Below are 14778 nucleotides of genomic sequence, written 5' to 3'. Positions count from 1 at the left end.
TCTGTTTTATCTCTCTCTCTCTCTTCCTCTCTCTCTCTCTCTCTCTCCCCCCCAGCTGGCCATTGATTTCTCTCCATCTGTACCTTTATGTGAACAGCTCCCTATTCGTTCGCTATTGTGAGAGGAAAACTTTGATCTACTTCAAAGATTTTCACCCACCTCTCCCCCCAAGTCCGTTCTGTGTTTTCATCTCACTATTTTTGAGTTAATAAAGGTGTGTGTGTGTGTGTGTGTGTGTGTGCGTGTGCGCGCAAGATCAATTGCCTTTCAAACATGTCTGATAGTGCTTAATAACTGCTCTAAGTGGATGCAGAGCTGTGAAATGCCGTGAGCTAAAGGGAACATTGCCATAAACGAATCCACGCTGCTAGCAATCTGCCAAGTAAAGCTTTACAGCTGGTGTAATTTATGTTTGCACCGAGTTGTCTGAGATGATATGTTGTTATAAACGTTCACTGTATCTCATTTGTAACACAATTCACATCAGCATGAACAGTTATTAGCACCGAATTTTGTTCAGCTCTGAAGGAGTTATGTATGTATGTATCCACAATGCCATCTTAATGTGGGTCAGATTGCTTCATACAGCAATAACTGTAGAGATGCTAGATGAATTTCATTTCATTTCATCTCTCAAATAAGTACAAGATGATGAAAGAATACGATGTCATGTGAAGCATGCCCTCTGTGTTTTATTCCTCTTATACCACAGCAATACCAATGATTACTTCTTTTTATTAATAAAGGATGACACTTTGCACTTTTCATCCATTTATAGTTATGTTTAATTTTGTGAATTGTCCACGAAACAGGTTAGTTTGTGTTATCAGTTAGTAAACATCAATCAGCAGTCATTCCCTCACCAAGCTCTCTTTATTCTTTCTCTTGAAGTTAATATGAAAGAAAATGCAGCGTTTTTAATATCAGAACTGCTGATATTATAGAAAAGTAATCAATACCGATCAGAACCGAGCATTCAAAAGTACTGTGTTGCAAATTCTGTTAATTCTATAGTCGTATTCTTCGTTCTGCATTCGAACATTGGTGCAACACTATATGTTGTGCGCACACACACTTTAATCCTTAACTACAGAGCCTCACAGCTTCTCCACTCACGCGAGGGAACAGTACCAGAAACTGGTCATCATGCACAGCAACATGAACACGCTGTTCCAGAACATGGTGGAGTACTTCGCCATCGACCCCAAGAAGACCTCCGTGGATGAACTCTTCACAGATCTGAGCAACTTCAGAGCCATGTTTGTGGTAAGCGGTCTAGCTTCATGATTGTGGTTGTGTATGATGATGATGCTGATGATTGCTATTGCTATTCTTTTCTCTCTTCTGAGGTTTCTGGCCTGGTTCCAGTGTTCTTGCTTAGCTTAGCATGCAGTGTTTCATGCACATCAATAATATCTAACTTCAATCAATCCAGTTGAGCTGCAACTCAAATATAACACACCTAAAATGGATCAGCAGTTAATTAAGAGGATTAGGGCAACTTTGATCACTGGCTTACGGTATCTGCTTTACATGCAGCCTCATGATGAATTAATAATCTAAATGAATATTCAGTGAGAATAAAAACAGCCTAAATCGCAATAGTGTAAACTGAGAGCAATCTGAATGAAATTTTAATTTGATAAAAAAAATAAGTGGACAATCTAATCATACACTATATGGCTAAAGTTATTTAAACACCTGTGTATTGAACATCCCATTCCAAAATCATAGACATTAATATTGACTTGTTCCTTTTTGTTGTTATAATAACCTCAATTCTTCTGGATATTGGAGCGTGGCTGTGGGGATTTGTGTTCATTCAGCTACAAGAGCATTAGTGAGATCAGGCACTGATGTTGGTGAGGAGGTCTGGGGTTCAGTCGGTGTTCCAGTTCATCCCAAAGGTGTTCAGTGGGGTTGAGGTCAGGGCTCTGTGCAGGACACTCGAGTTCTTCCACTCCAACCTTCACACACCATGTCTTCATGGAGCTTGCTTTGTGCACAGGGGCATCGTCATGCTGGAACAGGTTTCAGCCTCTTAGTTCCAGTGAAGGAAAATTGTAATGCTACAGCATGCAAAGACATTTTATACAATTGTGTGCTTCTAAATTTGTGGCAACAGTTTGGGGAAAAACCACATGTGGGTGTGATGGTCAGATGTCCACTTTTGGCCATGTAGTGTATATTAAAAGGAAGAATAATTGCCAGATAAACGTTTAAATCTGATTCAGTTGGGTACTTTCTGTACTTTCTGTAGTTTCTGTTCATAACACTCACTTCACCAACATTGCAAAATGTCCCATGCATGTTAAAATATGAACTATGGACAATTTGATAAAGGACACAAATGCTTTTTTCTGCCTTGTTCAGTAGCAGATATTTAGAAAAACAATGCTTAAAATAGTGTTTTGAAGGTTTGAAATAAATGTGCTTCATTTAGAATAAAGGACTGTAGACTCAATAGACTAACAGTCATTAGAAAAGAAAAACATGTAACGCCTGTAATGCCTAATTATCATTGGTAATTTTATACAGATAGATGTATACAGTGAATACAGGTAGATGTTAGACACTGGCAGGTACTTGTCAGGTTTCATCTAAAAGTATGAAGTAATTACCTGCGTGCTAATGTTGTGCATGGCTGTGAGTTCATTTTTTAAATGCCTATAAAATGAAATTTGCACGGTGTGATTACAGAGAGGCCTGAACACAACAATGTCTTGACAAATACATTTGTCACAACACAACATTATGGAGGTGTGGCATGAGCTAAATTACAAACCTATAGCTTGCCTAGTGTTAAAAAAAAAACTTTCAGGGTTTGAACTTGATTAGGAAATCTAGCTTGCATATTTGTGACTCATTCGAAACAAAACCATGTTAGCTCCTCCTTAGTGTAAATGATTAACGGTAGCTACCTGTTACACACTCACTAGCTTCTTGCTGTTGTGGTAACATTGAAATTACACACTTGCGTTTGTATAGATCCCTTCAGTGTTTGTAAACAAAAAGAGATGTGCGTGCAACCTGGTGGCAGAAAAGAAAGTCTACCAACCTGTCATTACTTGGTTATAATCTGACTGAAGAATCTATCAAGAATTGTATTTAGGAATTGGATTGACGTTAGCTAAAATGTTAGCCAGTTATTATTATGGATTAGCACTACAAGACAGGGAGTGCTATTCAGCTAAACTAACACTTTCAAACTACAAGATCCTTATGTCTTGGCTCTCTGACAGTAGCTAAATGATGCTAAGCGGTGGTCCAGTCTGCAATGTTCAGAACCGTATCATCTGAGTGTTTATACTAGGCTCGTTGATGTTGATTACCACATTGAGGACATCAGCATCGTGGCACTGAAAGCCGAAGTGCTCCCCAAACTCATTTGTTAGTTCAGCAAAGTTAGCTAGCTAAACATGTCTAGTACAGGCAGCTCCTCAGTAAGAATGTGACGAAGCTGTCTAATGTTAGCTGGCTAGTTTCATGCTACAGATTTTAGGTGAACTATGTAGGTTTGTTAAAGCAATATAAATTAGATGTGTTAGCTAACTAGCTAGATAAGACTGTTAAATTCTTCGTTAGCATGCTAAAGTCACTGATATGATAGTTAGCTAGAGGTTAGTTAGTTAGATGAAATGGGTGCTGCAAAGACAGAGCTCCTCAGACCAGTTATTCCTCCTAATTGCCTGTGTGTGTCCCAGATCATTCAGGTTCTTATTAGAACTTCAGTCATCCCAAATGCTGGAACCTGTTCTAACGAGATGTCCCAATAGATGTTCTTTTCAAGTCCATTTGGTGTAAGTTTCAGTCTGGCCAAGTTATTCCTGAAATAGCTGCAAGCACAGAGATGTTTTACAAATGTAACATTTGAATAATTGTTGCTTATTGCAAGAGGTCATCATTGTTTAGTGTCTCACTGTATTGTCAGTCTCATGCAAAGTGCTAAATTGCAGGTTAGCAAGCAGGCTAATACGTAGTTACAGAGTAGGCTGAAATAGTGCAAAGTTCTCTTTTCTAGCATGACATCATTGTGACAGATTTTATATGACTGCTAGAAACAGCGCGTTAGTCTACATTTCCTTTATGACTTTGAGTGCGTCTAGCAGTCCAGAGCAGTGGAGAGATTCATTATTTGATGTGGCTTCTGGCAGAAAGCAGATGTTGAGCAGTTTAATACCTTGAACATGTAGAGTCTAGAATATGTTTTACTGAATGTTTAATCTCTTATTTATTTATTTTGAGACTTTTCTAAAACTTTGTCCTGGATTTGTTTTGATAGCTTCTTGGTCTTCATGATGCTATTTGTTTAGGTATGTTCTTTGAAGCCTTCCAGGAACAGGTGTGTTCATGGCGAGGTGAGGTGAGGTGAGGTGAGGTGAAGTAAGGGGGTGAATACTTATGCAAGGCACTGTAGATATCAATCAAGAGACTTTTGTATTGCAGTATAATCCACGTACAGTCAATCTATAAGTGGCCAAAGTTTTACCTCTTACTGCTATCACTTTTTTTTTTTTTTTTGAAGTGGAAAATGTGTCCCTCTTGCATCATCATAATTTAAACTGACCCAAAAACAGGCCATCAGCCCCTGTGTGAGTGCTTTGCGGTTTAAACGCAGTGTGTATTCGGCAGCGCAGGCCTGGGGGGCAGAGATAAAGCTAGATAATTAGCAGCCCGACAGCGCTCTTCAGCACCGAGCTAACGGCTCAACACATGACCCGCCAAAATGGATTTCACGCTCCCGTGCCTTTTGTCTTCCTCATGCTACAAATGAGATGGAGTGAGCGTGTGCATACAGCTGCTCGGGTTTGCGCATGCTCTTACACGCTCCTCTCGTTCCATTTCTGACTGTTACAGTGTAGTAATCTGATGACAGAGGCACGCAGGCTGTCTGCTTTATGAAATGCCATTTGAAATGCAAAGTCATTTTCCACTTGGCTGCGGAGATGATGAGAAGAATCTCATTGCTTTTATTATTTTAAATTATTTCATGATAGAAATTTGGAGATTTGGTGAACAGACTGTCGACGGGCCTTCCATCAAATGCACGACAATGCGCTCCCGCGGTGCATCTTTTAGTGCTCCTTGTGAAACCAGTCTTCTACTGTTCTATCATGACATTTGTGTCATACAGATGACGAGCGTGTCACTTTGGGCTCAAGAGTCTTCACACGCCAACGGAAAGAGGTTTTACACTCTGCCATTTCAGCAGTCTTTTAAGATTTTTACTTGTCACACTATATGAGATGATCCGAATAAAATCTTAGCCGAATTGCCATTGGCCATTGCCACTACCGTATTTGTAGTTGTCTTGTGAGTTTCAAGTGCTCCTACGCCATCCTGTTAGCAGTCACACTTTGAGATTTTATTCAGAATTTTCTCACACTGCCAGAACATTGTCATTGGCTGCCTTTTGTCGAAGTGACGCTAAGTTGTCTGCCAGTGAGAACGTCACATTGTGAGTTCTAAGACCTGGGCTGGAAATTGTAGAGTGTAAAGCCTGCTTGGTATGTGAGAGACAGTTTCTGGTGGAATGGTGTCCAGTGATTGGGATGTGAAATTTTTTAAGTAATGATCACTATGCTGTTGCCACTTTGTTTTGGATTGCAGTCTCTGAGTGCAGCTTGTCTCTTTGGCTTAGCTTCAGCAGTCTGTCATTTGGGAGGAGGCGGTATAGAAGGTCATCAAACTGGGTTACACACACACACACACACACACACACACACACACACTCACTCACACGAGTCCTTTTTCAGGCCAGTGATCATCTAACCCTCAGTAGCTGCTTCTTTAAATCAATGCTGAGGAGTGACAAGGGACCAACAGTCAAGCAAACACTATGACCACACACACACACACACACACACACACACACACACAGTCATTCTTTCAGTGGCACATACACTCCATTTATTTTATTCTCCTAAAGTCTCTTAGTCTCTTACTCCTGTATGACCATCACTGCACTCCTTCTTTTGCTCTACCTTCCCCCTATATCTCTGGTTTCCAGTTAAAGAAAGAGAGACTAGAAGAAGATGACGACTTTATATGTCACATATACACTACCTTACAGGGAAATTCTTTTCTTTGCATATCCCAGATTATTAGAAAATAGAGATGATGGAGATCTTTAATCTTAAAAAAAAAAAAAACCTAACACAGGATAAATGTGTTTCTTCATGTGAGATAGTCAGGAAATAAAATCATGAACATACAATATTTCCTGCACAAGACAAAGTTATATGGCTTCCCTAAACCCTGTCTAATGAGAAAATAACAAAAGCTGATTAGAATAAGTTTAAAGAAAACACTGTTATTCCCTAAAAGTCTCCAACTATCAATATATTGTACTTTCCCCTTTTTTATTTTAACTTCACTTTCCCCGATTTTTTAAATCAGCATTTTTAGCCATTTATATATTTCCTGTTTTACTCATGTAATGTTTCCTAATCTCCTCGCCACTTATATGATATTGAGAGAGGCGTGTGCACACCTATCCAGGCTTTTTAGTGCTGCAGGGGGTTTGGTTCTGATACTGATGCTGAATGTAGACTAGAGCGATTGAAAGTCTCTGAGGTAACTCTAACCCAGCAAACAGCACACCATGCTCTCAGCATGAGCATTATTTTCAGACAACACCATAAATCTTTTCAGAAATGTCTTCAAACAGATTCAAAATGTCATGAAATGATAAACTCGTAGCCTTAATGGGACAGTACTGGTACTTTTTTTCCTTAAAATACATTTATAATTGATACTGACATTGTTAATTTGCAATAGTTTTGCAATTCCTCACAGGGTTTATAAAAAAAAAAAAAAAAAAACAGATGGCCTTTTATGATTTTGTCTTGCACGAACTAGTGTTGCCTCCTGAGTGTGATAACTAAACAGTGATTAATATTGCACAATAATACACTATATGGCCAAAAGTATGTGAACATCTGACCATTATGCTCATATGTGGTTCTTCCCCAAACTGTTGCTACAAAGTTGAAAGTACACAATTGTCTAGAATGTCTCTGTATGCAGTAACATTACAGTTTCCTTCACTGGAAATAAGAGGCTGAAACCTGTTCCAGCATGACGATGCCCCTGTGCACAAAGCGAGCTCCATGAAGACATGGTGTGTGAAGGTTGGAGTGGAAGAACTCGAGTGTCCTGCACAGAGCCCTGACCTCAACCCCACTGAACACCTTTGGGATGAACTGGAACACCGACTGAACCCCAGACCTCCTCACCAACATCAGCGCCTGATCTCACTAATGCTCTTGTAGCTGAATGAACACAAATCCCCACAGCCACGCCCCAACATCTAGTGGAAAGCCTTCGCAGTAGAGTGGAGCTTATTATAACAGCAAAGGGGGAATAAATCTGGAATGGGATGTTCAACAAGCACATATGCGTGTGTGCACAGTTTGGTGACGTCAAGTGTCCACGTACTTTTGGCCATATAGTGTATTTACTGTACCTATTTTGTTCACTGCTTAATAGCACCTTAACATCATTACTGGGCTTTATATAGATATAGACAGACACAGACTCTGTATCGAGAACACTGAATCTATTTCAGTTCAAACAGGTTTGGCTTTAACTGTGGCTCTACAGCTCGCATGCAATAAGACAGTTCATGCAGTGCTTTACTAAATAGCAATTAATAAAAAAGTTTGGTGTCCTTTTTCACAAATGATATGTATGAAGTAGAGCTTGTTTTTGTAATACCACATCATTAATAAATTATGCTAAACTTCATATAGATCCAGACATTTGACTCTGCGATTCCACATTTGTGAATGAAAAGTATCTCAGCTAGTAACCTGACCTTCCTAAATACATCAACCCAGCAATAGTCTCATTGACATACACTATGTGGCCAAAGGTTTGTGGACACCTGTCCATAACTCTTGTATTTGCTTGTTGAACATTTCAGAGTTAGTCCCTCTTTCCTGTTATAATAACCACCACTCTTCTGCAAAGGCTTTCCACTAGATTTTGGAGCGTGGCTGTGGGGATCTGTGTTCATTCAGCTACAAGAGCATTAGTGAGATCAGGCGCTGATGTTGGTGAGGAGGTCTGGGGTTCAGTCGGTGTTCCAGTTCATCCCAAAGGTGTTCAGTGGGGTTGAGGTCAGGGCTCTGTGCAGGACACTCGAGTTCTTCCACTCCAACCTTCACACACCATGTCTTCATGGAGCTCGTTTTGTGCACAGGGGCATTGTCATGCTGGAACAGGTTTCAGCCTCTTAGTTCCAGTGAAGGGAAATTGTAATCCTACAGCACACAGAGACATTCTATACAATTGTGTGCTTCTAACGTTGTGGCAACAATTTGGGGAAGAACCACATATGAGTCTGATGATCAGGCGTCCACATACTTTTGGTCATATAGTGTATTTGAGATAATACAGTAGGACTATACAATCTAGATTGTAATAATAGAACACTTCTTGTGCACAGTAATTAACCAATAATGCATCAAGTACTGCCTGGGTATCGTATAAGCGGTGAAGAGATTAATAAATGTGCAAGAATGAAATAGATAAATGATTAAACATGTGCTGGAAAGTGAGATATTGAAAAAAATAAAAGGGTGGCAAATGATGACTGAAGGAGTAGTTATTATGTTCTTTTTATGTATTTTATTGACCATTTGAGACTTTAGAGAATAATAAACATTTTATTATCAGTGTTTAGATAATTACTCATTTGTAATCAGATTTTTGACTCATTAGATAACCTATTAATGACTTTGGTTTGGGGATTCCGTAAGTCAGCGTATCCTCTGCTAACGCTTTAGGCCAGCTAAACACTTGAGAATAACTGAATTCCTGTAAGGGTAAGTGGAGAGGAGCAGAACCTTAACGTACCGACCCACTTCAGTTAGCCTTCTTATAATTAGCCTGCATACGGAGTGGAACGGTGGGGGAAAAGCGAAAGAGCTCCATAAATAGAGCGGTGAAATGAGCCACAGATGTGAAGGTGCTCCTCTTTGCTGCTCTAGGCCATGTTACACCTCAAGCTCTGATTATTCTCATTACCTGATTAGAGAAGGGCAGCTCTGGATAGACATTCTTGCACACACACACACACACACACACACACACTTATTCATAAATAGATTACCAGCTCCTATTCTTTTTTTATGATTTATTCTCAATATATCACATTGTCCACAGCAGTAGGGAGAATGAAAAAAATAGCGTGTTTGTATTAATTAGGAAACCGTGAAGAGCTGCATTACCCACAGAATAGATCTCACTTTTTAAATTGGATCAAAGCGTGTGAATGAAATGGGGCTTTCAAGGGACATAATAATAGCTGTTTGATTTCACACCTCCCTAGAAGCTCCAGGAAGTGCCGAGAATTCATTACTGCATGTGACTACATCAGTGTCACAGACGCAGTGGATTGTAGAGTAGAACTGACCAGAAAATTACGAGGCCAAAGATCTAACTCTCTCAAAGCTTCATCACTGCACCACCATGTGCTGCGCTGCCCTTTCCGCGGCTTCTGCTCAGAGCAGTTGATCCCACGAGAGGCTGAGTGAGAGGAATCATCCTTTGTTAAAGTGTGAGTGCAAATATACTTTTTTTTTGTTTTTTTGATATAGCACCAAACAATCATCAACCAAAAGCAATGTTGCATTTTATACACACACTTGTGGCTATCTGCAAACATAACAACTCCAGGAATTACTGATTGGCACAGAGTATGTCGAGTTCAGGCTTGCCTAACCTCACTAATGACTTCTACCATTTGCATGTTGTTCAATCAGCTGCAAGTCTGCACTGGCTTTAGCGTTCGCAGCTGGAGACATGCTAATTTCTGATATGCCCTTGCTCATTCCATGTGGTGCTTGAGCTCTGAACTTGTGTGTGTGTGTGTGTGTGTGTAGCACACATTTACACGTGTCCTTAAGCCGTGTGAGTGGGAGAGTATGCCCTCTCTGTGCCCTCTGTTCACTTACTCATTGAAAGGAGATGTACAGCAGGAGTGTGGAGAAGACATGAATCCAAATGATGCTGGGTAATGATGAATACACAATCAGGGAGAGGATGAACAGAGAAAATCTAAACTTTGCCTCAAATCATGATACTTAATTTGCTTGTAAAGAGATCATTTACTTATCAGCCCTTTTGCCACAAGTCAGATGGCATCCATAATTTCACCCAACTCTCTCACTGTAGCCATCTGTCATTAATGTGCCCTTTTCTTCACATTGCTGTTGACTGAATGGAGGCTGCTTTCAGAGAGCAAACACTTTTGCTCTCTCTGTGCTCTCTAATAGCTCTTAAGTCATGTTAAAGAGCACTTTTTTTTTTTGGACCTCTCACCCTCAGACTAACGGCTTTGACTGAGCATATTGAGTGGGTATTGTCTTTAACTGGCTGTTTGGCTAATGTGAATAGAGACCTGCTGAGCTGCAGTTGACCACTTGCTATTGAGTCTCTCTCTCTCGGCCTGCGCCATTACACAGATTTTATCTCTTTCACATTGACAACATTTGTGTAGCACCCAAACCACAGGGTCTGTGGCATTTTGTGTGAATGTAGAAATTGGATTTGCCCTTTGGCTTTCTTTGTGTTGAAATTGACTTTACATTCGGACTGCCAGTGTTAAGAATATCTATTATTTGTTAGGGGATTTCGGTCTTTTGGGCGTAAAACTTATAAATTTCAAACAAATCTTTACAGCAGTGGAAGTGCAGGAGTATATTGATAGTTCCGGTATTGAATTTGAAAGTCGGAGAACATCGCTTGACATTGGCACGTTCTTTAATGTAAACAAAAGAAGTGCTCTTGTGCCCGAAGCAAAGCAATTACAGTTTGTGAAATTAGTTTCACTCACTCTGTCTGCGGCGTTTCATACTGCAGCTCATCCTGTCAGACCGCATTTGACTTGAGCAGTGGGGGAAACCACGTGGCCTTCGGTGCTGGCACGCTCGCCATAATTAAGTTCAAGCAGCGGCTGGAAGAAAGGAGGCTGCTGTTTTTAATGAGGAAGGAGCGAAGTGAGGAGAGCGAAACCACAGTGTTTTGTCCTAATTCAATATCCCGCATTACCTCTTTTTCCCTGGACTCTCCCTTAACATGTTTACTGCTTGGTTAGTCAAATAAGAAGCCATGGATTTCATCTCCAGGTCCAGGCTAATAGGGTTGGGTCACATATAACACATTGCTGTGCTGTAGATGGGAGTATTTGCAGCTTGTGGTGGTTAGAAACAAAGTACAGATATAATATCCATATTAAAGAAAGTCTTATGAAAGACTCAATTCCCAGATGCCAGATTTGTTAAAGTCATACCGGCATAACAGACCCATACCAGCATTTCTTTTATATCTATCTCAAGCAGAATTCTAAGTGTACCTCAACATTTATACCCTAATCTACTTTTGGAGAAGAAAAAAAAACATAACTGCCAAATTTTGAAGAACTACAAGTTTACAGTGGGAAACCAATCCTCACTTTGGTTATCAGCATCATCCATGTCTATCTCTGTCTTATCACCTGAGGTAAAATCACTCACACCATTAAAACATCATCTCTCTACTCTACTGATTTACTGATTTCTGTTCATGCTAACATCTGCTGTCCGGTCTCAGATGTGCTAAACATTTTTTTAAAAATTTGGACTGAAATTCTCAGCCAACGTCAGCCGCTCCTTTTGAATGTTTGGGTCATTTGGAAGGTAGAGTCACGCTTGTTTCCTGACAGCCGGGAACAGCACAACATTTAACTGCTTGTAGTGAAATTTTTTCACTCCAATAACTCAGCTACAGACTTAAGTGTGACTAGGAGGGGCTGGTCTGCTGTACAATAAATGGTAAGGCCTGACCTGTTGTAACATGACTGAACAGAGTCTGATTTATACTTGCTGTTAACTACGTGTACACAAGACGCCCGTCGCACTTATCCTGTGGCCATTTGCCCCATCGCTTGTGCATGCGTTGCGTCTGTGTGCTGCAATACCAACGTAAATAGTGGAAATAATGTAGTACCATGTGACACTCTGTCTGCAACAAACTAAACAAATTAAGATTGCACATCTAATTGCATACTTGCATATTACTGTAGATTGTTATTGAGTATTAATACTAAGGGTTATGCTATTACAGGTTGAATTTTAAAAACCTCTGAAACCTCTTAAAGTCTGCTTTGAGAACCAGTCTTCTGGGTCTTGTAGATTAGTAAACATTTTTGAGTGTATGGTGAGCGTTTTTGATTTGAAACGCAGATGATGACAACAATCACGCCGACAGCAGAAAGTTTTAAAGAGAAACGGAGCTCATCAGTCTGTTTAACGTCACTGTGCATGAAATTGCTTAACATTACAATTCAACTAGCAAACGAGACGGACTGAGATGTGTTGGCTCTGCCGTGTCATCTAGTGGATGCCAGATGTACATATGATACCCAAGTGAGTATGCTTGTGTAACAAAAGGTACCCAAGCTGCTTGTGTAACAGCTATGTGCACGCATGTACACGTGGGAAAAGTATGTTTGCACCTTTAAAGTGCTGTAAAGTGACTGGCGGGGTTAAAGTACTGTAAAATGACTGCTGTAAAGTGATTGGGTGTGGCTGATACGCTGTAAATTCAATGGGCATGGCTAATCTGTGATAAAGTGACTAGAAAACAAGCATGTACTGTACTGTTTTTGCAGCTTAGTTTCTATAAAATGGTCTTATGGACTGAGGAGAAACTTGACAATGTTTACAACCTATATTACACGCTTTTAGTTCAGAGAACTGAGGTAAAAAATTACACGCTTTTAGTTCAGAGAACTGAGGAAAACACGTTTCCATGCTAGATGCCCTTCAAAATATATGAGTGTGTGAGCACAATAAACCATGTCTTACCTGTCAGCTAATTAACTGCAGTTTGAACTCATTAAATGATGCTAAACATCACTTAACAGCAGTGTATGTTTTGATCTGTGAAGTGTGCATGTGCATTTTCATTTCGGACTTCCTCTGAAAAGGCAGAGAAGCAGAATAGCCCAGAGGCAAGCACTTCTGAAAATCATCCCTGACTCACTGCCAGTAGCTGCTGGGCCAGGCTTTGCAGAGGCTCAAGTGAACATGGAATAGAGTGGAATTGTATGCGCACTTCAGAGTTGCACTCAGTCAACTGTGAAGGCACGTCTGTGTTTGTGGCTGACAAGCTTTTATGAGTGGGAAGAGAGACAGACGGTGGACAGTCCTGCTCAACAGATTATTATATCTAAAATGCACCAAGCACTGTTCCTGTCAGTGTATATACTCTGCCAAACATTTGGGTAACTTAACACATGGAATTATTCAGCACAAAAGCTAAAATGAGTTACAATTATTTTATTTGTTTTATTTCTTTTATATTTGATTCCCAAAGCAATCTTCTTGACAGCTTTGTGCGTTCTTGGTACAGTCACAACCATCCTCATAAGGGAACTACCAGGAAAGCTTGTCCAATAGTTTCAGCTAATGCTGAGCATTTTCTGGCTGTTGTACATAATTTCAGTTAAAAGGGAGATTTATTTTTAAATCTTAAGAAAGTCCTACAACTCTATCATCAGTATTACTTATATTTGTCATGTAAACAGTTTTTCAGCATTTTACTACTGCACAGTGCAGTACAGCACATACAGTTGTTTATTGTGTAACAATCGGACAGTTTGGATCGATGCATTGATTTAAAAAACAATGATCGAAATCAATCAAGACAAATCAGGACATTAATCATAAATCAATTATTATAGAATATAATTGATTATAAATTGATTATTATTGATTACAACGGAGTCTAAATCAAGTATTATCGAAAAAGGACATGCAACAATTGTGTAAAAAATAATTTATAGTTTTAAACTGATGTGTAAATAGGCTAGCGAGGTGATTTGCCCAAAACTCTGATACTTAAAATAGACTTTCTCTGTGATTTTATGTAGCTGTTGTCTGACGTAAGTGACGACGTATGATGATTACGTGCTGATTGCCTCTGACCAATTAGTTGTCTGCGTTGTTTGTAGCTCCACACATGTGATTCTGTTTGGGTGAACAAATTCAGCGTGTTAAAGTACGAGTCACTTGGTATTAGCAGTATTGAGAAAACATTTAGGAAAATATTCACCATTTAATCAAGTGTGCCCAGATTTTGGAGCGTGTTACTTAGTTATCATTATTATTATTATTTTTAATAACTAACTGAAAAAAAAAATTGGCTGATTTTGAAATAGGGCCTTTTTTTTTTTTTTTTTTTATTGCACGGGCTCTCATCACTTTGGTGAGGTTTATAGAAGCCTCTTGACCACTGCAGTGTAATGGCCTCTAGCCATTCTACTCTATTGATGCTTGAGGCAAGTGTGGCCATCACTGTGAGCACCACACCACTGACCATGTCAGCCAGATCAGACCCTGCTACTCATAGCCTGTTGGATAAAAGCCACTCTGTGAAGTGCGTCTGGATTGATGAAACGGCAAACGCACATTGCTGCCATCTCTGTTCCACCAGCCTACCAAGAGCCCTGGAGAGACCCGAAAACATGTTCATTACTGCGAGAATCTCGATTTTGTTAAAATAAAAGTGAAAAAAAAAAAAACCAGTAATTTGGTTTTGAAAAAAAGAGTAGGACATGTTTCAGGTCAGCATATGGCTGCATAAGAGTTATTGATGGATTTATGAAGGCATTATAAATACTGAATGCCTTTTAAATGGATTTATAAAGACCTCATAAATACTGAATGCTAACTTGTAACTTTGCAGCTGTCTCCTGATAAACACCTTGGCATCTTTTGTCCTTAAGCC

At 39.7% G+C, this 14778-nt stretch overlaps 1 protein-coding gene across 3 annotated transcripts in view; it reads left to right on the top strand.

Moving 5' to 3' along the window:
* The window catches only part of diaph3 (diaphanous-related formin 3), a 324811-nt gene that overhangs the window by 228074 nt on the left and 81959 nt on the right, over positions 1–14778 (top strand). For all 3 annotated transcript variants that reach the window (XM_053238349.1, XM_053238350.1, XM_053238348.1), the window contains one exon: positions 1103–1266. In XM_053238349.1, the coding sequence (XP_053094324.1) occupies positions 1103–1266 (164 nt within the window). The remainder of the gene's footprint in view (positions 1–1102; positions 1267–14778) is intronic.

The sequence above is a fragment of the Pangasianodon hypophthalmus genome, chromosome 11, assembly GCF_027358585.1.
Source record: "Pangasianodon hypophthalmus isolate fPanHyp1 chromosome 11, fPanHyp1.pri, whole genome shotgun sequence".
Classification (NCBI taxonomy): domain Eukaryota; kingdom Metazoa; phylum Chordata; class Actinopteri; order Siluriformes; family Pangasiidae; genus Pangasianodon; species Pangasianodon hypophthalmus.
This window is presented reverse-complemented; position numbering and strand designations above follow the sequence as displayed.